Raw genomic sequence first — 25,709 nt, 5'->3', positions numbered from 1 at the left:
TGACATAAATAAATAACCATTCTGGGTTTTGGGCAAGCCTTTTCTCTATGAATGCAATACACTGTCATCTTAAAAAAAATCCCAACCTAAATAACATTAATCCTTCGCCACTGCCTGAATGCTTTTCTTCCAAGGTTTTTAACATGTTCAGGCACTTGAGTGCATTTGGTTTCACAACTTGTTTATCTCATAGCCATATGGATTATAAAACTTCGGCATGACCTCAAAGTTAAACAGAAGAATGTGGACGAAGCATGAATATCCAATTCCTCTGAGTTAGAATACAAAAAACTCTTTTAGTTCTTTCACTATGGAACATGTTATTCCTTGCCTATATGTACAAATACTGTAGATGTAGGGAGAGAAAATACATACAGAGTATACATGACAGAATACAATGTTATCATAAAATCATAGAATTTCTCAAGTTGTAAGGGACCCATAAAGATCACCAAGTCCAACTCCATGCTCCTTGCAGGACTTTCTAACACTAAATACATGACTAATAGCAGCATCCAGAGTGCTTCTTGACCTCTGCCAGACTTGGTGCCATGATCCCTTTCCTGGGGAGCCCATTCCACTGAGTGACCACCTTCTCAGTGAAGAACCTTCCTCTGATGAACCTTCACTCCATTTCCTTGTGCCCTATCATTGATCATCAAAGAGAGACTGTGTGGAGGTCACCCCTCAGCCTTCTCTTCTTCAGTCTGATCAAACCAAGTGACCTCAGCTGCTCCTTGTAAGTCTTGTCCTCGAGATCTTTCATCATCTTGGTCATCCTCCTCCGAACACACTCTGACAGTTTGATACTTTTCTGATACGGAGGCATCCAACTCAGCACACAATGCTTAAGAAGGAGCTGCACCAAAGCAGAATAGAACAAGACAATCACTTCCCTTGACCAGCTGGTGATGCTGTTCTTGATGTACCCCAGGGCATGGCTGGCTTTTTTTGCTGCCAGGGCACTGCTGACTCACATTCAATTTGTCATCAAGCCAGACACCCAGATCTCTTTGCCTGTGGCTGCTTTCCAATCTCTTGGACCCTAATATTTATGTATAACCAAGATTACACTGTCTTAGATGCAGAATCTGGCGCTTGCTCTTGTTAAATTTCACATGGTTGGTGATTACCCAGCTCTCAGGTCTATTCACAACTCTCTGTAAGGCCTCTCTTAACAGAGTCCATGGTATCTCCTAGTCTAGTGTCATTAGCAAACTAAATGTTCATTTAACTACTGCATCCAGATCTTTACTCCAGGTAGTCAGATGCTCTAAATGGAATAGTCACCCCTTATTCTGAGAAGCTGGTACCTTAGGGCTTGTGGATTAGCTCAATTGACTCAAACTGGACCAGAATTAAAACATTCCTGAAAAAATGGGTGACCTTCTCTTTCATACTCTTTCAGCTTTGAAGGTAAATTATCAAACCCACAGTTTTTAAAACTAGTTAAAAAAGTTAAAACTATCCACGATGACATCTTTCAATTCTAATTAATTTTTCTATATACAAAAATTTTGTTTCAATCCTGTTCAATCACTACAGAGAGAAAATATATTATTAATCCACTTTATCAAGTCTGACTGAATAGAACTTAATTACAAAGATGTCTTCAACAAATTTCATTTGAGGTTTCTGCATTTTGAGAAATACAAAACACAATGTGAAAATCTGAAGAATGCCTTCAGCTGAAGGCAATTTGCAATGGCAGGACTGGGAGTGAAACCCCAAAACTTCACGGAAAGCCTGAGTGAACACTTAAAAAGCAGATGTGATGAGCTGAAATCTTTTTTGCCTGTGGGAAAGGTGCAGAGGGAGCATTGCCCCTGGTGATTTGTTTTGTTTTATTGTTATTCCAGTCAGTGGGTTCTAGCAGCAATTACCAGGTGTTGGTTCTGATAGGTCCTGAGCTATTCAGCACCATGGTCCCTGAGACCCAGCCCTCTCCATAATCAGATTGATTTTAAATTCACATCCCATGCTAAGTGTAAAGGTTAAAAAATTATACAAAATATACAAAAAAATATACAAAATGAATCCACATTCATTATGTGGAACTGTTTTCATGGGTCTAACTCAGAGTAAAAAGATACCTCAAGGCTTATATTTAGCTATACACACAAACTACTTTAGTTAGAGTGAGATAAAATATGAGTAAAAGCCACTCCTTCACTGAAATAACAAAGTTGCAAAATTTTAGCATGTAAAGAAGAAGAAGTACCTGCAATATATTACACAGACCCTGAATGCTGTATAGAAACTCTTAGGTTTTTGTTTTGTTTGGGGTTTTTTTTAATTTCTTACATAACAGCCAGGTCTTTTCTGTGATTTAATTCTAAATCAGGGTTATGCAGAGCTTTTTGCTAGAAATACCATCTCAATGCAAAAATAGTGTGGAAAAATCGAGTTTTAAAGCTATAAAATTACTTCCCAATAGGGGAGTAGGGTTAGCATAGATTTCTCAATAAAGGAGTTTATGAGGTATCAAGGAAATCTTTTGACATTATTGCTAACACCTGGAGAAGGCCTTTTTGTTTTCATACAACTACTGTAGCTCCTACCATGACTGGCTGGGGACTATTCATTGTTTTCCTCAATAAACTTTTCTGTAGGAGGAAAAAGACATCAGAGGACATCACTAGTCTTTGACAGAGATCACTATTAAGCATTGCCATCTGTTTTTATCAGTTGTTTGGTAATTAATTTTTGCCTAATGCTTGATGCTACAATTAGCAGATCAGTTTGTGTGAGGGAATGACATTAAAAAAAAAAAATGAAGTACAGATACTTTCAGGCTCTCTCTTGCAAATTGGGCTATCAAGAGTCTGAAACAGATCTTTCTGCATGCCTGGAGTAGTCACACCAACAGATGTACTCATATTTACACCTGCACCCATAGACATGACTGAATTATATTCTTGCACAGAGTTCCACTGTCCTGAAGACAGCGATCTATATGTGATCCTTCAGCGGTTCAGATGGTAGGATCAGGACAGTAAGCCCCTATGCTATGCTTAGAAGTAGATGATTTGGATCATTTACTAGTACTTTGCTAAACTTTCTGAGAAAAAGAAAACAGTAAAATGGCATTTTTATGGTTGCAACACTGGGGATTTTTTCCCAACTTGTTTACTTAAGCAGCTTAAAACTGAGATTTTCTTTCTTTCCTCATGAGTTACGGTCACTCGGACTTCTCATTCCAGTTTTTTATCCAATAATGGTGTTTATGGTTGAGTTACAACCTCCTGAAGCTTAAGGTTTGTGACAAAACTGTAACCATTGCCTAAACTGTGGTCACCTCAGCAACACAGCAGGATTTGAACTTCATACCTTAAATGATGAAATAATTGTTTGGTTTCTTTTTTTTTTTTTTTTTGCAGTTCCTGCTTTGCGGTGTATGTGGAATATTGTGCGCCAAAAAAAAATCTGGACTTGTTGTAAGTTTTTCCACTACATCCATAACACATAAGTATTTGAAAAGCTTACTTACCTAATTTGAAGTCTTTACTGGGGACTTTCTGCATCCCGGGGTTTTTGATAAACAATTAGAAAAATTACAAGTTGGCAATCTAAAAAAAGCAATCAGCACTTTGGAGTAGTCATAAAAAACAAGTCAGTACTGAAATGGCCCATGTAGGTCATGCTGTATAAGCCATACATATCTATTTATCCATATCTGGATAAACTTTGATTGGAAATCACTTGACATACATTTATGTCAAGTCAATAAATGCTTCTCAATAATGTCACTGGACTGTATCTTCTCTCCTTCACAAAACACCACTGGGTTGCCATCTCAATAAGGCTGCTGACCAAGTTTGTTTCTAGATATCATAGCTGTCAAGAGTTTAGTAAGCTTGTTTAGCAATCTGAAAAACATGTATGCAAGTTTTAAAATTATGGAAGATGTCTCTTCAGGTACAGTCATTTTCTGCCACATACAGATGGAAGTCACATAAAACAAGCATAAGATGTGATAAGAATCAAAAGTTCTTTCCAATTATTTTTCAATATGAATGAGTTATCCTAAACCGCATTAAAATGACAGTCCCATTTCTTAAAACGTGTACCATAACCAGTTTCTAAAAGCCGGAGGTCTCATGGAATAGGGGACTGCAATATACATCCTCAATGCCACATTTCTGATAAAATCCTCATCCCAGTTGTGTGCAGAAGTATTCCGTAAGGCTCCATAAATTTTTGCTACCACAGTAGACAAGTACATATAGAAGGCCATATCGAGAAGCATTAAAGGCCCATCTAGATCAACATCTGACAGATCAGCAGTATTGAGAGAAGTGAATAAGATAATCATTTAGCACTGTCTCCATAATAAGGTCTTTTGCTCCTGAATCATTTGAGGTTAACGCACATCCTGAACCAGCATAACATCTTTGTGATTAAAAGCACTAGAAAGTCTTTAAAAATGTCTCATTGATTGCAGCCTGTTTCACAGCTTTCTAAAATTCCCAGGAACATTTTAGTCAAGTTAAAATCAATCAAACCAACTAACCAGCCATATAGTCATCAAACTGACCTGTAAAGCAGCATCACATATTTCTTTGTTGTTTCTTTTTCTTCTTTGACCAGCCCATTCACCTTCAACACTTTCAAAGACCGCACAAAAGCTGCAGAAAGCCTCCAATCTGCAATCTGACTGAATAAATTATAATTGAGCAGGAGGCACAGTCATAATGCACACAAAGCACTACAAATACATGAGGCATTCACTCCTGAGGCAGGGTGATAAACTGCACAATAGAAAATTACGACACATTCTGTCATGTTACTGTTTTGCATGAACAGCTGGAAATCAGTTTTGTATTCTAGCAGTCCTTCCATTGAATAGGTTTTAACTTTACCTACTCATTTTACACAACTTTTTTTTACATGCAACATCAGTCTCAACTCTCACATACCAGAAGGTAATAGATTCCCTTGGAGCAATATGGGAGCTAAGAGAGTTAAAAACAAGTGTCTGTGTGGTGTTTTGCAGTCAATGATGCTATCAAAAAATTGAACTATGGTAATCTCATATTTTATATGCATTAATCCATCTCTGAAAAATACTACTGTGACATAACCTCTCTTGTCTCTCCTGACAGATGATACTTTTTTCTGCCTGTTGCATCTGTGGACTAATAGGAGGAATCTTAAATTTTCAATTTCTTCGTGCTCTGACAAAGAAGTCATCTGCTCTCTATTCTTTGCATCTTGCCTCCATGTCTCTTGCATGCATCGGAATTGGTGGTTGCACCCTTTCTTCATGGCTCACTTGTCGGCTAGCCAGCTATGAACAAAGGCGAATGTTCTCAGAAAGGGAACATTCATTGCATCACTCCCATGAAATGGCAGAAAAAGTGAGTTGTGTGTCCTCCCTTATTTGGTTCTGCTTCTCCTGAAATGTTACTGTATGTGTTAACGTTTACAGTTGGCAAGAGATGTATTCAGTTTTCAGTTTTATATGAGAAAGAGCTTCTGGAAAATGAAATGCTGCTATTCTGTGTAAGCTTTATTATGTTGCATTATATGGAGCTATTTTTAGGTACTGTATATTTGCAGTACATCCATTTCAATGAAGTACATCCATTTTCAACATAATTCCATTGTATAGCTATTCAGGGGCTTAGCTGCTAAATATAGCACTTCCTAAATAATTGGAAGCCTTATTAATATGAATTATCATGTATTGTACTGTGAAAAAAGCACAGAAAGCTTTCTGTAACCACATCATTGCATGCTTCCAGGATTTAATCAATTTCTTCCTCTCCCAAGTACTCAGCTTATAAACTAGGTTATTTAAACAGAAAAGCCACAGTTCACAAATGTAGGTGACTTAACCTAAGCATCCAAGGGCATATTTAGACACCTAAATGAAACTGGTCTCATCTGCAGCGTTGAGCATTTACTTCCTCTCTGTATTAATAGGAAGCCTACCAAGGTATATAGGAACATAATTAGGTGCTGAAACTGAAAGCTGAGTATATAGGATCAAAAAAATTAATGGAATGGAATTCTTGAAATCACCTCCTTGACTTAACAGATCTGAATAATAGTTGAGGCATTAAGTGCTTGTAAACCTGTGCTTTGCATTTGGACTTAGTATCTATTCAATGCCTTTCATTTCAGAAATGAGCAGAAAAAAAGAACAAAAGTCAAGCTGACTGCCCATCTAAACTTCCATAGGCAAATTTGCATTACTGTTAAGTTCAAGAGTCTGTTGTCTACTGAAACCTCTGAAAAGCAGAGCAAGGATTAATTCACTCAGATTGTGGAATTGTTTTCAGATCCCCTGAAAAAACATGATAAAGCAGTTAAGAATCACTCGTCACTATTCTTTGGTTTCTTAAATGAGATGACACTCCAAGTAGAAATATAAACTGAATTAATCTTAGATGATGTTTGAAATGTGTTTTAATAAGAGGATATTTGAAATGTCTTAAAAAGATGATGTTTTAAATAAGTTTTAAAAAGTTAAATAGTAGAGGTTACAACAGTAACATAAAGCAGGGTGATAACATCAACAGAGAAAATACATTTCTCCATCTCATTTTAAAATGAAGAAGAGTTCTGTTGAGTTATTAGGCAAATATGATAGTCTTGTTGATGGAAGGCAAGATATTGACTTTTCAGAGAGACTCTTGCTTCAACAAGGTCAAAGATGGGAGAATAGAGGGAAAGGAATAAGAAACAGCTTGGGGGAAAAAAACCCTTTCAAAATTAAAAAAGCCACCAACCCTATCAATTTGGGGTGAGGATGACCATGTGTAACAGTAGTTCACTGCCCTACCTTCCTGGCCTCTTGACCTACTGAGCTTTTTGATACTTAGCAGCAAGGACTGCCAGGTGTCCACTTTTGGGTGAAGGGCCACGATGTACATGCAGAACAACCCTACTGTACACACTCAGCAGATCTGGGATGCACCCCACTGATGGCAGACTTCCTGTATATCTGCTCTAAAGTCAAGTATGCATGTAGACATGGCCTGATTTGGGAATTCTTAGACTTCTTAGATTGCCTGCTGATGGCACGGTTGAGTACACCAGCTCACAGCATGCCCCTAAGAGATAAAGAAGTCTGCATAAAAACTTACATTAAATTAGACCCTAGTTTAGAAAATAGCTTAGAAATGTTTTGTACATAAGACTATTTGCATATTTATACTGATATACAGTAATGTAGACATGTGCTGCATGTGCATTTGTTTGTGCTATATTTATTGTATAATTGTTATATTTATATTAGAGATTGAGGGGTATTGAAATAACCGACCTGCCCAGCTGTCCGGTGATTCCCCCGACACCAGAGTTACCTCCAAGGTACGCTGAACGCTAGGGAGCGACCATGTTGTTATGTCACTTCAGGAAGGGCCACCTCTACGAGGAAGTCATAGTTTCAGCTAATCAAAGTTGGCTGATGCTGTGATGTTACTCTGAGGCAGGAATGGTGCTTCCAGGTAGTGACATAACTCTACGTGGTGAACGCTGCAATCCAGAAGTAAGTTGAGTATTTAAAATATTCACCCTAGTTACAGGCATCCAAATACTCTTATTTGGATGTAGCCACCATTGATTCACTCTGCTTCTAATCTGTGTGCTCCTTCATTCCCTGAATTCAGCAAATTTTTTATTCAAATTAACTTTTTTTTTTTAAAATAGAAATACTGGGGAAAATAAATGGGTTTTGATATTTTCTGGAACTGTGGTGATATTCTAATAGCTGATGTCTGCAGGCAATTCAAGGGATGAAGCTGACAAAAGGAAACTCATGAGTAGCTTTCTCACAGATCCTTACTACCAAAATATGGCTGACTGATAGTTACTATTAAACGGCTTTGGTATTCTTGGTCTCTTTCCCAGCCCACCTACACCTTCAGTGTAGATCCAATAAAGGCTTCAGTGTAGGTTCAATAAAGCAAATTATAGTGCCAGACAACCCCCAAACAGGGATCCATAATCCACTGTTAGGCATGCATGTTCCTCATCAGTATAGGAGAATAAGGCACAATACCAAAACATCCAACACCATCATCTGCAAATAGAGACCTGGGTGGTAGAAAATACTCAAAAATTAGTTTCACACCTGATTTTCTCTGAAGCTCAGGCTTGATTCAGGAGTATTAGCTGGCAAGGCTGCTTGGTGTGATGACCCTAAAATTACATTGCAGAGAAGAATAGAACATCCCTTCTTTCAAAAACTGTGAAGGGAACAATTAAGTCCTGTGACTTGCTTTAAACTGTAGCTGGTAGCACCTGAGAAAGGAGGCATGAGTGCTTTTTAACTTTGCTACTCTGAGTTCTGGTCTCTGCTTGCCAAATATTGTGGATTAAAAGAAGAGAGAGACAGTGTAAGACTAATAGTAAAGACCAGGTAGTATAATTTTCTTCTCTTTACCACGAATCTCAGCTACTATGTTACAGAGTTGGGCTCTTTCTTTCTGTCTTTTTCTCTCTCTCTCTCTGTCTAGCCCAATGAATGTTGCTTCACTTTTTTTACAGAAGCTTCCACAGGAAGGGGGACAAACAAATCCCTTTTATTCCACATTTTCTCCAAGTATACCTAGGAGGAAGAAGAGGTGAATTTAATCTTTCTATGCAGAGAAGAGCCTCTGGTCATCATTTTAGAACCAGTCCAACACTGGCACCTCCACCTCATCTACCTGAATTTTAGAAGTACTCCAAGCTGCATTTTTACCTGTACCCATTCCTCTTGCCATAGCTGAATGTTCTCTGTCATTGGAAATAAGCAGCAGATCACTTATTTCTGCATCCAGATTCAATCTGGTATGAAATAGGCCTGGGATTGCTCAGAATAAGGTAGTTCTGACCATAAACTCAATGTGGCTTTGCAGCCTTGAAAATCAGGGAACTGTTTAATTAATGTAGCCATCTCTATGCTCTGACAGTTGCTAACGGGGGATTGTTTGGATTTCAATTTGAGAATTAGAAAATCTATCTCCAAACAAATCTTGGTTTAGGTGCTTTAGGATTCTGACTCATGAGCCGGCCAGCTTACTCTGGGATGACTCACCTGCCACTGGAGAAGCAATCCCTGAGCTGCTAAAAATTGTAGACTGGCATATTAAGGGCAAACTAAAATCAGTCCCACCCCAAGGGAAAACAAGCAGTTAAGACCCATAGATCCTGTTTGGATCTAGTTTTACTTCCCAACTGTCTATTTCAGCAAGCATTGAATGGCATCTGTTTGCAGTATGTCAGCACAGATAGAGGTTTGAATGGAAACAGAGACTTAATTACCATTTTGTTCTTTTGTAGATCACCACACGAGCCTGAGTTGATGCAATTTCAAAGGACAACATCACAAACTTGCACAGATGCCATCAATGCTGTATATGTGGTCTGAGTGTAATGTCCAACTCAATCACTATCAATGAGTCCATCAGCTTTCAAATGTACCTAATTTATGTAGGAAAAAATATTTTTTTAATAATGAGGTTTATCAAGCTAAATAAAAATGTGAAGTTTTTCTGAATGTTTGAAAATCTGAGTATGTTCAAATTTCATCACAACCTTAGCTAACTGAATTTTGAATACCTTACAATAATTCTAATTTTAATTAATGTTTTCTATTCTTGTTCTAGGAAATGACAGACAACCTAAGCAATGGTGGCCCTCATCTGATTTATAATGGAAGTGTATATTAAGAAATTTTTAAAAGTTCCATGGAAGGAAGTGGTTTTAGAATTTTCTTCAGGAAAGAAAATAGACTCCAAGAAATTAAGAAAATGAAACTATCTTAGCTTTTATGGCTCAAATGTCACAACTGCAGACCAGCACAGTTGCAATTTCCTTTTAGAACCATGTTCAAAATTTGTCTCCTAAACATTTTGCGGATATACAATATTTATTCACTTCCTGGCTACTCTCTTTCAGTTTTTTGTCTGAATAATCTTTCTGAATTGTGATAGTATTTGAAATAGACTTCTCAAGACTCTTATTCTCATGAAGACTCAAATATCAGAAAAAAACCCAAACTGAACTGCATTTAGCCTATTCAAAGGAGAAGGCAGAGGAAGAATGGCTCAGGGGAATCTTTTTCTCCTCTCCACTTAGCAGCGTCTGGTGTAATACGATGGCTTCAGATCATGGCATGGTACAGCAACACATCTGCACAGTCCCTCTCCTCACATTTTGAATGCATCCTGCCTCTGTTTTCCCAGTAGATCATATCAAAAGAGAGTGCAAACTCCTCTTCCAAAAAGCTTCCCTTTCACATCCAGAGTGTAAATGAACAGTGTGCTGAAAACAAAACCAATGTCTTTGTTTTGAAAGACAGAATGCTCTAAGAATGCCATAAATCAAAACCTCAATAATGCCTTGTTGTAAAGAAATTGTAAATATTTCCAATTTGTGAATGAAGTATATTTCGTAATTTGTTCATAAAAGATGACAAATAAAATGAAATCTAAAGCAGAAATTTTAGAGAGATCTTTTGGGGTTTTTTTTTCTTGTTAGAAAGATCTTGCAAAGCTGAACTGTCATGCTTGCAGTTTAGCACTGAGAAGTTTCTAAAACAGTGAAGCAAGCTCTCAAAGGAAAAAAATGAAGGCTGAAAAAGTCATGGTCAAGAAGTTACCCGTAATTCTTCACACCAACAATAATCTTTGGGGATATGTTAAAGCAACAGGTGTCCAGCTTTAACTGACCCCAAAATTATTGTAGAACCTAGTGGTTTGTACAGCCATGAAAAATGGAAGATATCATCTGTAGCAGAACATTTAAAGCATTAAATTAATATTCATATAAAATCACTCATATGTTACATAGAGAGTCTATGACTGACTAGTATTGCACAGCACAGCAACATGAATTTCAGATGTGAGCATCACTGATGACTGGCAACATTTTGTGATTCATACCCATGTTCCCAGACAAGTATGAATAGAAAAGGAAAAAGGAAAAGAAAAAGGAAAAAGGAAAGGAAAAAGGAAAGGAAAAAGATAAGTTTTTATGTAGTGCTTTCAAAAAAGAGTTGGAAATTTAGTACTCTTATCACAGACATAATAAAGTTGGGAAATCAAGAAAAAAGAAAGGAAGCAGAAGAAAAGAAATAGGAAAAAAAATAAAAGAAAAAAGAAAAATTAAAAAGGGGTAGGGAGAAAGGAAGGGAAAGGGGAAGGGGAAGGGGAAGGGGAAGGGGAAGGGGAGGAGGATGCATTCTCTAAGATCACATTTGAAGCGCTGCTGTAAATTTTGAAATACCACCACACCACATCTGCTCACAGAGGTGCTGGAAGGAGAGAGATTAGATCTGGACCCCAAATTCAATTGGTAGGGGTTCTTCCCTTGTTTTGGTGCCAAGCTTGTAGAATGTAGAAAAACTGGCTGGTCACTGCATAAATAAGAGCCTTGAAAATGCAAATTTGGAATTAAAAAGACTTGGGAAGAAATGTGACAAAGAGTGCTCCTACTTGAGACATAAAAAGAACAGAATTCTTAACTTCAGAGTAAATTACCACATATAAATATAAATATGTGTACGTGGCAGGAGAATTCTGGGAAAAGTTTCACTTTGTTTAATGGTTTTGTTCCCTAACTGCATACAGAATTCAACTGTAATGGAAACATTCTCTGTATGTTTTTGCTACTAGTACAGATGAAAGGACATTCACTCCACTTATCCAACTGCATGAAAAACAAAACTTTCACTTTTCAGCATGTGACCAGCCAGTGTAACTACACCAACAGCTTGAAGGCTGGGCACCCAAGTCCTTTGCAACTTAAATAGGATGAAACATGTATTGCTGTTGACACAGTTGTCTGATTCATGCTGCTATAACATCAGATGCTGGCAGAGATTCTCTCTGAGATATTCAGCTGTTATTTACTAGGTCAAGCAACACTCTTCCTGAAGGAAGTTACTTATTGAACTTTGTGCAGAGGACTCAGTTGGTAAGTCTTTGATGTAAAATACCTTAGGCTATATTTTATGCTATACTTTGCATTTCATTGAACCTCAGCTGATGAGAAACACGTTTTGAATTTACAACAATCAGCAGTGCTTATTGAAAACTGTGCAGAAAAGTGCGTATGCTATGTTTTGAATCTCTGTCTTGCACAATCTTCAATATATATTTGTTGTATTAGGACATATGAATTTCCCTTCAGATGGTCTAGAGAGGTATGAAAAACAGTGAACCAGGCCACATTCAATAGGAAGGACATGGATACACATGAAATCATAATCACAAATAGTCATGCTGATATAAAAAGAATTTCCCTGACAGTGAGATTTTAAAGATACAGTGAAAAGAGAGTCTCATGGTTTAAGCCATTTTTAATCCTTTCAGATCCCAGTCCCAGACAGGTTAAGGAGTTAAAAGGAGCCTCTTATAATTAAATGCTTAGAAATATCTAAAAGCAGACTGGTATTACACTACCATATCACTGCAGATATTACTGCATAATCTTCCTGCCAAAAATGGTTCTATCTAGCTTTCTTTTTCTTTATCAAAGTGACATCTTTAGCTTCACCATAAACCTCCAACATAAACAACCAACATGTACAACCAAAACTGTTGTACATGCACCTGGAGACAGATTTTAAATAATCGTTTAAATAATATATATAATAAAGAATATATAGAATAAAGAATATTTTAAAGAATATTTTTAGAACATGTACAAGGGCTAACCAGACAGACTTGGAGCTATCAGGGGATAGGAAAAAAAAAAAAAAAAAGAAAGAAGAAGAAAATAGCAGAATATTTTTGATAAAACATAATTTGATTGGAGTTAAGGTGCTAAACCCATCCTAGTTTAGCATCACCAGCCTAAGAAGCTCTAAATAACCTTGAGAAGCCTACTCGGAAAGGCCTTTTTACTTCTAATTAAAAAAATTATGAGAATGTGACTTGGTGTTTTAAAGGAAAAAAAAAAGAACAGGATGAGATTCACCAGCAGCTGAATTTCAGCAGAAGGTATGTGCCTGAAGAGCCTTGCCTGGCTATGAAATTTTTTTCTGCTACAGAAAGAAGCAGCTTTGACTAGGAGCAAAAAGTCCAGAGGGCTGCACCAGGGTGTCTCTTGCCACCTCTCATCAAAACAGTCAAAGAAACACTGAAGACACAGCAGAGACACTGCCAGAGAACCAACATTAAGCCGTGCAGAACACCTTCATAATTGCTCTGTGGTTCCATCAAATGAGCTTCCAGCATGTATAGAAGTGGCAGGTTTTTTGTTTTTTCCCCTTACACTGAGTTCGATTTGCTGCAAGGCATCTTTTACGCTCTTTAACTATAAGTCATAGCAGGCTGCTGAGTGACTTCCACATCTAAGTAGAATGTTTTGTTTTTGTTTTCATTTTTTTTCCCCAGACATCACTCTGAAATTAATTTGAAATCCTGCCATAAACTGCAAAATGTGTCCTTCTAAAAATATATGCAGTTATGGCATTTTGAATAGGTTGACCATGTACATTAATTAAAAATAACTTCATCTGCATATTGCAAACAGCTGTTTACATGAACTGGCATAATGTGCAATGGGAACATGGTACGAAGGCAGGGACAAAGAGGCACCATAAACACAACTGAAAAGCTGCATATAATTCTGCTGATATAAACCAGGTATAGAAGTCAACATAACTTCCTTCTGCACCCTTAAGAAATCATACATACATTTAGAAAGATCTAAGAACCATTAGGATTTCCTACCCTCCTTCCCGTGTCCCATGGCTAGTAACCAGTGTGAGACAAATCAAATTATGTTATCAGGACCACAAACTTGTTCAGCTCCTCTCCCACATCATTAGGTGAACCCTATTTTCTCTCCGTCCCACTTCATGCAGGTTCAAGCTAGGAGATTGTTTCTTATATCTACCCTTACCTCTTCTCTTCTGTTAAAATGCAGCTGTATCCTTTAAAGTGTTTAGCATTGAATCAATTATTACCTTTCTTGCCCAGAGAAAGGAAACACTGATCATTGCCTTCATTTTATGGTGAGATTGCAAACAAGGCAAATCTAAATCTAAACCACGATGTCCAGACAGGCAGACTGACACTATTATATTCCTATGGCTTGCTACATTACTGGTATCATTGCTCTCTTCCTCTCCAAACCCAGGAATAAACATCAGGAATGCTGACACCTAGTATTTCTGAAGACTATTTATCAACTGTGTGGCACCCTGGAAAAGTATGTGTCAGACCTCCTTTTCTAACTATTACACATGAAGAACTGTAGCTTAATATTTATATCCATGCTTCGGTGGCAGCAGCAGAGATTTTTAAATGGTCCAAGAGTTCTGGATCTAAAAAGCATGGAATTCTTCATGATCATATTAATGCAATGGATTGTTTTGTTTTTATTTTATGCTTGCTAAAAATAATGTATGAAATTATGAAGAAAACAGCTGAGTTTGTAAATTAAGATATTCAAAAATGAAGAAATACCTGGACAGATTTTATAATTAATTTTTCCTTCTGTATAGCACAAGATAGGATACTTCATCTGACAATCCTTTTATCAATCATATAACATCTTTGAAAGCCACATATATTTTTCCATCAAAAGATGTAATCTATCACATCCCTTATTCCAATGAACATAAACTTTCCCACTTTAAAATAATTTTTTTCTGTGCAGATTTCCCAGGCACTGGCTATACTCACTATGCTACTGTCTGCTAAATTAAAGAGCCTGGAACAAACTGAGAACAAGTAATTCCTTAACCTAATTTTGGGTTAACTTCTTAAATTCCTTCACTGTGGGCCAAATTTCCAGACTATATATATGTACATAATTTTTTTCCTACATACTTTAAAATTTTCCCATGTAAACTTACTCTGTCTGTCCTGTCCATAGGAATTATGTCAGTATCTTTAACTTCTTATCCCATTCATCCTCGCCTTACCAAAGTTACATTGGACCAACAGTTAGCAGGCTATGAGTTCTCATCTCTCCTTGATTCCTTTGAACTAATCTTGATCCTACAAGGATTTTAAAATTAGATTAAATGTCATACTCTCTTAGCTTTCTCTCCCCAGTTTCTTGTCAGACAAACAGCCTATTTTAACTGTAGGAATAATGAGGAAAATAAGGAATTGTTTTATATTTTAGAATCTATCTTCTTCCCTGATTTCCATCAACAGATAGACAGACCTCTTGTGTCAAAGTGTTGCAGGTTGACAAGTTTAACACTGATGCATAAACACCTAGGATCCTACAATGTTTACACTGTGCCATAAGGAATTCTGCCGAACCCAGATGTGGAGTGAGTCACGGTGAAGTTGAATTACTGAGGCACCCCTGACCTGAGCGTCTTAGCCATGCTGGGAGGTGGAGCTGACAAGCATGAACACACAGAAAACATGACAAACAGAAGCACACACACACAAATGCACAGCTGCTGCATGCTGCAGGTCATGCACAGGAATGCACTGTGGGGCACAGGCACACCTACACTGCTTCAAACCCAGCACAGACAGACCTCTGCTCTCTCCAGCTTTCAAAGCCAGCTGTCAAACACAACTGGAAGACTATGCAGGGATTGCATTCCCATCTGTCAAAAGAAAGATGTTTCCCTTATGCTAAGTGGTTTGCTCAAGAGGGAATGACCTTTCTTCCCCCTCTTAGGGAACACGCTAGCTTTTTCAGTCTATGCTATGTACTTGAGTCACAACAGCCTCTTGGCAAGCAATGGAGCCAGAATGAGTATCCAACAAAACAGCTTCAAGCATATATAAATATTAACTTGTGGCAATTTGTCTTTCAAGAAAATGTTGCAACAGTCTTAACTCTGTGGTAATTCTATGGCTGCAATGATGAGATGGTGTAGGCGCAAAGGAGCCATTTGCATCTCTGTTGCAAGATTGGAAAATTTGGAAAAAAAAACTCTGAGAAAAAGGGCTTAAGGGTTTAATGATGTACTGACACATCATACCTTTAATGGCAGACAAAAAAAGCAAAATACAATACCCAAAATAAAAACAAAACAAATCCAAATCCAAAACCAAAAGAAAAAAATCTCACTTATGTAGTTTTATTCAATATATCTTTAAGTTCTTCACTTTCATTGTAGCATATTTTTGTGTGTTCAGTTTATTCTTTTATTTCATACACTTGTGACTCCCCAAAGCCCTACAGTATTATAATCAATATTTGGTTTGATAATCCCACAAACAGAAAAAATATTGAAGAATATATGGAAGCAAACAAAAGGTAGTATGCTCATGTACCTTGGGGTTTAGATTCTCAAATGCTAAATTAATGTCTCTTTTGAGGACTATATTGAAAGAACACTTAAGAAACTGCTTCCACTGAGTGTAACTGAACTAAGATTTATGTGTAAAGTTAAACCTGGACAAGTGTCTCAAACAAGGATTCTTTTGTAATGACAGGCTAACACTCAGACAAGTCCAATGATTAGTACCCATTTCTGTAGTGGTGTCAGTATGAGAATCAGGGCCTTAACCTGCATTGCCCTGAACACTGCAAAAAATAGTAAGTGGATGTGCAGGCATAGAAGTGATCAATCAGAATAAATGAATTTTATAAGTACAGATCTACTGAAGGATAAAAAAACCAAAGGGACAAACAAAGGGATTTTTACTGCTTTCTCCCCAGCTTTCCATTAGCACTCAATAGTGAAAAATGCCCATTTCCATCAGTCAGTGCAATCACAGCTGCCTTGCCTGCACACTCCCACAAGACAGACTGCACCATCCTTCCTCCTCACGACACCTACATTTATAGTCTGCAATACCTGCAAGCCTTTAAGATGACTCCTTTTAATGGTTTCCTCAAATACACTGCTCTTAACCCCCAAAAGAGGTTCATGTTTGAACACTGCAGGTTTGTTTGGAAGTATTTACTTTTGATTTCAAGTAAATGGACATTCTGGGGACTTCCACAATATACATTGGTTCTATCAAGGAATGGAAACTTTACAGATACCCCCCAGCTTACTGGCAAAGAGAGGATGTTCTGTCAAAACAACACATTTTTTTGGGAACTAAGAATATAATTTAAAATCTCCTTCTTTGATGGCACTCATTTCTTTGGCATTTACATTTCCAATGTTTATACTGATGTCTTAAGAACACTTAAGTAGAACATTTATTTGCAAATAAAATTTCATAACTTGGCAGACTCAGTTTCTCTTTATAAATCTAAGAACTATAAATCCTTTTCCATATAAACATATGTATTATTTCCTACTGAAAGTGTGCGACAACCACAAAGTTTATTCTCAATCTATAAACCTGCACGAGACAGCTCATCAACAGAATGAGTTTGCACAGGCATAATTAAAAATATACCTGTCCAGCAAAGGTAAATAAACAAATAAAAGGTAGAAATAGCAGTGACTTACCAGGAAAATTATACCGTATGTTAGAATAACCCATACATTCATCGGAATGCAGTTGTGGTGGAAAATTACAGAACTTTTTTCATCATTCTGCCAAGTGAAAACTAGCAAAAAGCAAAGAAGACAAAGACACCCCAAGCTGTCCCTTTTTCAGGGATGCATAGAGCCTAGCAGTGAGGGGGCTTCCAGGGAGATCTGTTCAGCTTCTCCTGTCTGCAAGCATCTGTAGAGATGGTCCAGAGATTTGCAACACTGAAGTGGGCATCTTGCCTTCTGTTCTGAGACACAGAATGAGAACAGAGTAAAAACGAAAACAAAATTTCAAAAAATAAACAAAATAGTGTATTTTTCCAAATGACAACATCAAGTGCCACACTGACTGCCCCGCTGATTGTACTGGGGGTCACTGCAGAAGTGATTCCACTTACCAAGACAGGGCTCAGTGCTGGTTTAGCCAGATTACTTGCTCATCAGCAAGAGAGGCCTCAGCACGGCTGTAAGTGTGCTGGACCCTGTGGCTTTCACGGTTCGTAGCCACCTCCAGCTGGCCAGCCTGGCTGCCACCACCGTGCTGCCCTGGAGGGGCACCATACCTGGCTCATCCAGCCAAGGACAAGCTGGGAGCACTCCAGGTCCTCACACCACTTCTCTGGAGTTCCACTTGAGCATGAATGTGCTAATGAACTCCACTTTGACAACAGGTCTGCATTTTCTTTGAAATCCTCCAATGGAGATGGCGAACATGGACTCAAACTGAGAGTAATCACAATTTAGGACTGTGTAATGTTAAATTCTACTGGTGAATCCAGCATTAAAAGGCACTAGATTCTGGGGAGGGAAACAAACAAGAGCTTTGCTCTCAGAGTGGAATCCAAAGTTTATTTAGATATTTGGCCAATTGCAGAGAAAGGGGTGAGCTTTGGCTCTCCAGAGGAAGCATTTCTTCTAATCCAGAATTTTTACCATAAATCAGAAATCTGTTAAAGAACTGGGGGCTTAAAAACTCAGGCTGCCTCAAGAGGACTTCAGGGTCCTACCACCTGGACCACACCTGGACAGCAAGAGCCTATTTTGCTCATCCTGAAAGCATCCAAGCTCCCATTCTGATTTCTCAGAAGTGTCCACCGTCTCACTTAAGGTTACACTGGGAGGCCCTCTTCTGTCAGAATGAAGCAAGAATGATTTACTGCACAGAGAAGCAGAAGCACTGCTCTGGGGAACACTGACTAGAAGAGCCAGCTGCAACCCTTGAATTTTGCAGTCTGCTTGTTGCAGTTTCTCTCAGGTTTGGGTGTTGGGGATTCTTTCCGCCATTGCCACCCAAACAGAGGAAATTTCTCATAATCTTAAGTGATTTTGGGTAAGTGAAAAGAGAATCTGATATGAGAGCAGGATTTTGTCCTCATTTATTTTTTTTCCTATTTTCACCAGTGTAGGCAACATCAAAATTTTTTCTCACAGAAGAGTCCTTGACACTCATGTTTTGTTTTCTTATTGGTTGGTTTTAGTTTGGGGGTCGGAGGTTTTTTTTGCAGGGGAGGTGGTAGTGTTTTTTGGTTGGTTGGTTGGCTGGTTGGTTGGTTTCAATTTTTTTTACTATTACCATGACTTCTGAAATCTTGTGATTTTTACATGGACAGTGGTGGATGTGATGGTAAACAGTTGAACCAGGTAAATGAGAATGGGATGTACTAAACTTAACCATGAACTCAGCAGGAAGTTGAACATGAACAGAAAATTTTCTCTTTAAATTAGGACAAATTGAAAATCGACTAAAAATTATGCTACCCTATTTCTATCCTCGACATTCAGTGACCATTCAGGCATCAAGTGATACCTGGCACTGATTCATTCAGCAGTGCATGACACTCTATCGGTTTGCAAGATAAGGCACAGCACACTGGAGATTACCTAATCTACCAAAGATGCATTTGCTTGAGCACCCAGAGCTTCTGCACTCAAATGCAAAAGTTGACAGCCAAGTTCTTCAGTATCAACTCTAAATAATGACTACCACCCTTTATTTTCCCAAAGATAGATAGAGCTGCTATTGATAGATGCTCAGCTCCTCTAAGAAAATCAATTATATTACAGATTTTCTGAAGTAGTATACACTACATGAGAAGGGCAACAGAAAAATAATAAATCTAGAATTGTTTCAACTGATGTAATTTTTAAAATGCTTATCTTTAAGCAGAGATTTAGGAAGAATTTCTTCATCATTTAAGTTTATTTTCATGCACAAAACACTCATTAAAATAATTAAAACCTTATCTTTGAGTTATCAAAAGGTATTCTGGTAAAGGATTCTCAGTGGTTCCTGAAAACAAACAGGATAAACGACAAATGCTATAATGATTTAATGATTACTTGGCCTCTTTGGCTTGCAATGTGAAAACAGAATCCCCATCAGATTGGAGATTTTTTTTTTCATTCTCATAGGATGGAAATATAACAACAACTGTTTTGATATTATCCAAGCAAGTCCATATTTGATCCAAAACAAAACCATAGACTTAGGAGACTAAAACTAATCCAATTTTTTAACTTCAAAAAGAATTGTCTCTGATTTCCACTACATTTGTGGCAAAAGCTTCCACTTTTCCAGTCTATCAATACAAAAGCACGTTTAGCTGCAGAAGAAAATACAGACAAAAATCCCCCAGATAAATGTGTTACCCTGAACAGAGCTGATAATAATCTACCTGCTAAAATCTGTAGATAAAATGAAAAGAAAAATCCACCATAACTGAATTCTATCCTTGTTTTTCATACTTCTCAAGTGTCAACCCTCCTGAAATTCACTTGTAAAAATCAGATCGTAGGCTTGAAAGTAGCCCAGGAGATATAATCAGTTATCTTTCTTTCAAACAGATGGTAACTTTGGACCACTCTTGAATGGCAGACTCCCCAGATCTGGGACCTGTTTTCCAGGCCAGAAGGATTAACAGTTTTCCATTTAAAAAAATAGAAATAGCACTGTACAAGAAAGGATTAAAGTATAACTGCCTCAATGTTCTTCATTTCATTTATAAATGTCATCACAATTCTTTTTGTAACAGTGCTCAGGATATGAGGAGCACTGAAAAGACAGAGCAGGCTATTACTAATAGAACCAGAAGATTATTTTGTCTTTTGCAGTATCTGGAAGAAGTATAGGAGTCATAAAACAGGATGACAAAAGGACATTTTCTACTCTTAAAATGAATAGCAGCTGACTTTTCTGGAGGCAATCCCCTGCGGATCCTTAATTCCCATCTTTCCTGACAATTTTAAAAACACCAGAGTAAAAGGTTGCTAGAAGTTTCTCAGAGTATAAACTGCAAAATAGCACAGACAGATTGTCAAGAGACACCTCATTTACCCCATTTACAACCTGAGCATCCATCTCATTTGCTAGCATCATTCATCAGAAGCACTCAGAGTGCTGTAGAAAAGCCTTACTATTCTTAGAGTGGCACAGACTGCTTTCCTCTCTTGTTTCTGTGGCAACATCACCTCTTGTTTCTATGAGAAAGGTCACGTTATCATATTATTTAATCCACTATCAACACTTCACTCGCTGGTTGGAAACACATAGGAGAGTTTCAGCATTAGACCAACAGCCAGATCTCCACAGGTCATGATGTCTCTGCTACTGAAACTATGCCTTCAAGCAGAGCTGGAGAGCGGCATCACAGTCAGCATCAGGTTCCTTATTTCTACAGGTATAAGGCCATAGAACTACTTGAACACAGGTCTTTCAGTAATATTTTTAGAGACAAGATATTGTATCTCCACAAGAGTGATCGCCAGGTGTATCAGCCATTTCACAGCAGGCAATAACCTACTGAGAGAATCAAGGGCCAAAGGCAAATCTAGTCAATCCCCAACTGGTCAAAGACATCCATCCCAAGAACAGAATCACAGAATTGTTTGGATGGAAGAGACCTGAAACATTGCCTAGCACTAATTCCTCCTGCTGTGGGGAGGGATTCCTTCCATTGGCTCAAAGTCACATGCAATCTGGCCTTAAACCCTTCCAGGGAAGGGACACTCACAGATTTTGTGGGCAAATTTGTTTCAGGGTCACATCACCCTATCAAGGAAGATCTTCTTCCTCAATTCTAATATAAGCTCACCCCTTTTTAGTTTGAAGCCATTCCTCCTTTGCCCCACCACTCCATGCCCCTGTAAAAAGTCCCTTTCAGCTCTCTTGTAGGTTCTGTTTAGGTACGGGAAGGTGCTGTAAGGTCTCCCCGGAGTCTTCTCTTCTACAGCCTGAATAACTCTCTCAGTCTGTCTTCACAGAGAGGTGCTCCAGCCCTCTGATCATCTTCGTGACCCTGCTCTGGACTCACTCCAACAGCTCCTTGTCCTTGCATCATCAATGTCACTACAAATCAAGACAAATTATTAGCTGAAAGAAATTAACATAATTGCTTTCTTATCGCATTTCTTTCCCTTAATGTTTTTCTAAGTCATTTCCTAGCTATTAGAGATTGACCTACTAATTGCTGACAGAACAAAGCAGAGTCTGCATAGTGTAACAAAGATTAAATTTTCAACCAGGCATGCAGTTCCTCTTGTTCTCTTGGATGACGGCACTTTTCCGTACCAAGGCTTTTGTGTGCCATCTGGTGGACTTTCAGCATTTGGTACATCTTGTTTAAGTACAAATAAAGAGAGTGCCGATACACTGTCAGGAGTATCTACCTTCTTTGGCCATTGCCAGTTCCGTCTTATCATCCTGTATTTGCTCAAATTAATGCTTGCCTGACAGTAATAACTTAATTCCTCTCACATTTGCAGGAAAATGAGCCTTTGCTACTGAAACTGTTGTTAACTTTAGCTAACCTTTTGAACTGATAGATTTTATACGTAATTGAATGATCACCCTCTCAAAAATAACTTCCACAAAACTAGCCTAACAGAATTCCATATAGAAGACCACAAGCTGACAATCCTCAATGGCATTTAGATGCTTAACTCTCAATGACCTCAATGCTAGGATAAGTCTCCATTTGACATGAGGGCCAAAGATATTGAAGCAAACCTATTACCACACAACTTCAAAAACAAAACTGAGTGTTTGAGTACTGATTCTTCCTTTGAATTATGATAGCAGGAAATGTCATTAGAAATACTGTAGAGTTAAAAATTAAAACGGAGAAGCCAGCTAAAATATTTGAAAAAAAATTCCAGAGCACAAGTTTTGTACTGTATCCAACTACGCAACTGAGGCATTTTTTCATTTATCCTTCTTAGAGAGTGCAAGCCGTGGGATAAGGAACCTGCAATGGAATAAATTTCAAACTGCACTAATTCCTTTGGGCACACAGTCCTAAGGGGGAGTGTATTTCCTACTCCAGGATGCTGCCACCAGCACTCTTCCACTCTGCATGAGATGCACTGTATTTTGTCACAGCTAAGACTTCCAGGATTTTAAGGCTGGATGAGGGCCACCCTCTGAATGAATGAGTTGCACCTTCCACAACAGAGCTTTGATAAGCAACTGCATGAACTTTCTACCCAACACACACTGTCAATTCAGAAATCTGGGTACAAGATGTATGGGTAGAAAAGACCAGTTGAGAGGTGCTGAAGTTGTGGTTGTCAAGCAATCTCCTTTTTGGAATCTGGCCTTCCTTTCACAGAGAAAACAAGACAAACCCAGATAAAACAGGAAGAAAAAGAACAGCAGTGACTGCAAATGCAGCTCTTGGGTATGGTCCCCATTGTTACTTGTAATCTGACCTCTAGAGAAAAACAGGCTCAGCACAGTCTTATCAGCCACTATGGGACTTGGAAAACATACCAACAGCTGTGCTGTTTTAGACATTGATTTTTAGCTGCTTTTCTGGACACAGGCTCACTGCAGTGCTGCTGAAAGATCAGCCGAAACAGACTCTTAAAGATGAAAGCTAACATCAAGAAGTGGAAACGTATACAACTAGGGAAGAAAAAGAAGCCAAGAAATGAATGTGGGGATATCAGGACTTAAGTCTTATGGTTAAGTCCAGATAGTTTTAAGAACTGATCTGTGACTAGAGGAGGTGGCATTTGGAATAAGATTCCTTCTTTCATCAGAGTATTTTACAGAGAGGTAGTGAGTCCAATTCATACCATGGGTCTGAAGTCTCTACAAGACTGCAAGATAACACTGCTTTTGGTACAGATAGAAATGCTGCAAGCAGTGTGACCTGACAGGTGTGGACTTGCAGAAAAAAACAGCTGGTGCTGAAGCCAGGTTAAAGGATTTCAAACAGGCTATTTCGAATTATCTCTGGCCTACCACACAGACGTAATGATTATTCGGATTTAAAGTTCATTCTCCTGATTACTTTAGCCTGAAAGGAAATCTGGAAGTCCCAAGAGCGCTGTGCAATGAAAACCAGACACAGTAGCAGGGATAAATGGAGATTCAATTAGAAAGTACAGACTCAACCTCTGTAGGGAATTTTCTGGTGACAGAAGTCCGTGGGGATAATCTTAGATAGCTGCAGGCCCTGAGAGACAGAGCCCTTCTGATACCATCTTGACCAAGCCAACTCAGGGTGAGACAAAGGCCCACATTTTTGTTCAAGCTGCCTCTCCATCTTATTCTTGTTTTTTACTTTAAGAGCAAAGGTAAGTTTTGATTATCCTGGATAAAACTGAGTAGAGCCCTTAGTGTATTATATGTTCTCATTGCAAACTAAATCCACTCATAAATAAGAGTTATAAAACATATATTTCTTTTAGGAATCGAAGTGCATGCAGTTATTGTTTAAGGTCTTTAAGCAAGATTGAAAGCACATTGCAAGCTTTAAATATGATCCAAATAGTTGAAATAAAAAATACAATATTTTTTCCAGAAAGCTGAGACCATATAACATAAAATTAATTTCAACAGGCATTAAATGCCTTGGAGGACTAAAGCCACATAGGAATACAGATTACAGTAGTTCAAGACATTTTCTTTTTCAATTTTGGAGTTTGGTATGACATCTGAAAGCCATTTTAATGTCAGTTCTTTCACACTAATCCAACTTTACTTGCAGTAAAGTACTGCAAATTATACGATTTGTTTTACTTGTGAAAGCTAACAATGTCCTGTCTTCACAGTATGTTCAGTCAAAGAAAACTTTCTGGTGATGTAGTATTTAAGTAGTTTCAAAGGCTTTTGCATCACTAAATGTTTTATAGGGAGTTCAAGGATTTCTGGTATCTGATGTAAGGCTTGTTTTCACAAAACAACAGTGTTTCTGAGCCCTCCACAGTATAGAAGGAACTTTAACACCTTTAATGAAACCGATACATCAATTTTTTTTTTTTTTTTGTAGTTCCCCATGTGGATTCAATCAGTTGGAAAGTGTACATTTACTATAAGTTAAGTTGATATAAATTAGATTTAAATCAATGAGTGAACACCTTTTCCAAGTTTTGCATGAGTTCAGTTGAATCAGTTTAAAGTAAAATCATACTGTGCCGCTTTGTCTGGATATAAAGTCTGAGTTACTTTTCTGGACGAAGCCTTCACTAACCAGCCACAAATTCCATCATTTGCAACTGGACAAGGTTTCTATTTGTAGTACTGCAGCTCACTTTATTAGTAACTGCAGTGTAGAATAATGCAGTAGCAACCCTTTTGGGGATTGTATTTATTTTTGTTCTCCTCAGTCTGGGGTTATTAAACACATTAAACATTTCTCATCGTATGCACAAACTGGATCTGGGGGTCTAGCAATAGAAGATAACTATTGTATTCTTAAAACCACTGTACATGAAGAACGCCACTAAGGTAATTTGTCATTGTGTCTTTTGTCCAAATCACCACGTGTGTGAGAGATGTTACATATGGATTAGTGTCATTACAGAAAAATACCATGGGATCAATATAAACAAGAATACTGAACTTAAAGCATGGACACGAGACACAGGAAAATATGATTCCATTATCTTTGTTTAAATCACTTTGCTGTGAATTGCTGGCTTTTGTTTTTATGTATTTTTCTTCTCCTTCCTTTTTTTTTTTTTTCTTCTCTACTATAATTACGAATTGTATCCACTTTTTATGTATAAGGAAAACGTGGGCTTGTGCGAACATGGACAGGCTTGTCACTGCTGTTACCTGCTCTCTAGGAATGCAAGCTGACAATATGTTCGAGCCTTGTGGTGGGGGCTTGTGGCTTGTGGCCACTGCTGCCTGAGTGCTGGCTAACATGTTGGGGTTTGCTCGGATTTGTACCCCAGCACGATGGGCATGCCACAGCCCCATCAGAAAATGCCTGTAAAAGGGGCAGTGAGCAGGGGTAGGACGGAGGGTGCTGGGGGAGCGCGTCCCAGCGCTGCCTGCCAGTCCCTTATCAACCAATCAATAAACTGTCTTATTGATTGACCAACCCGATTGTGGTGG

General features: G+C 38.1%; 1 protein-coding gene across 6 annotated transcripts in view; it reads left to right on the top strand.

Moving 5' to 3' along the window:
* The window catches only part of TMEM196 (transmembrane protein 196), a 99,695-nt gene extending 89,252 nt beyond the window's left edge, over positions 1-10,443 (top strand). For 4 of the 6 annotated variants that reach the window (XM_033062776.2, XM_033062739.1, XM_033062752.1 and 1 more), the window contains exons 2-5: positions 3,381-3,437; positions 5,106-5,360; positions 7,247-7,320; positions 9,603-10,443. In XM_033062776.2, coding sequence (XP_032918667.2) covers positions 3,381-3,437; positions 5,106-5,360; positions 7,247-7,320; positions 9,603-9,609 — 393 coding nt within the window. In that variant the 3' untranslated portion in view covers positions 9,610-10,443. The remainder of the gene's footprint in view (positions 1-3,380; positions 3,438-5,105; positions 5,361-7,246; positions 7,321-9,602) is intronic. The other 2 variants (XM_033062769.1, XM_033062761.2) reach the window with 1 other exon arrangement.
* Positions 10,444-25,709: the final 15,266 nt, after the last annotated feature.

The sequence above is a fragment of the Catharus ustulatus genome, chromosome 1, assembly GCF_009819885.2.
Source record: "Catharus ustulatus isolate bCatUst1 chromosome 1, bCatUst1.pri.v2, whole genome shotgun sequence".
NCBI lineage: Eukaryota > Metazoa > Chordata > Aves > Passeriformes > Turdidae > Catharus > Catharus ustulatus.
Note: the sequence above shows the minus strand (reverse complement) of the source record. Positions and strands in the feature narration are given on the sequence as shown.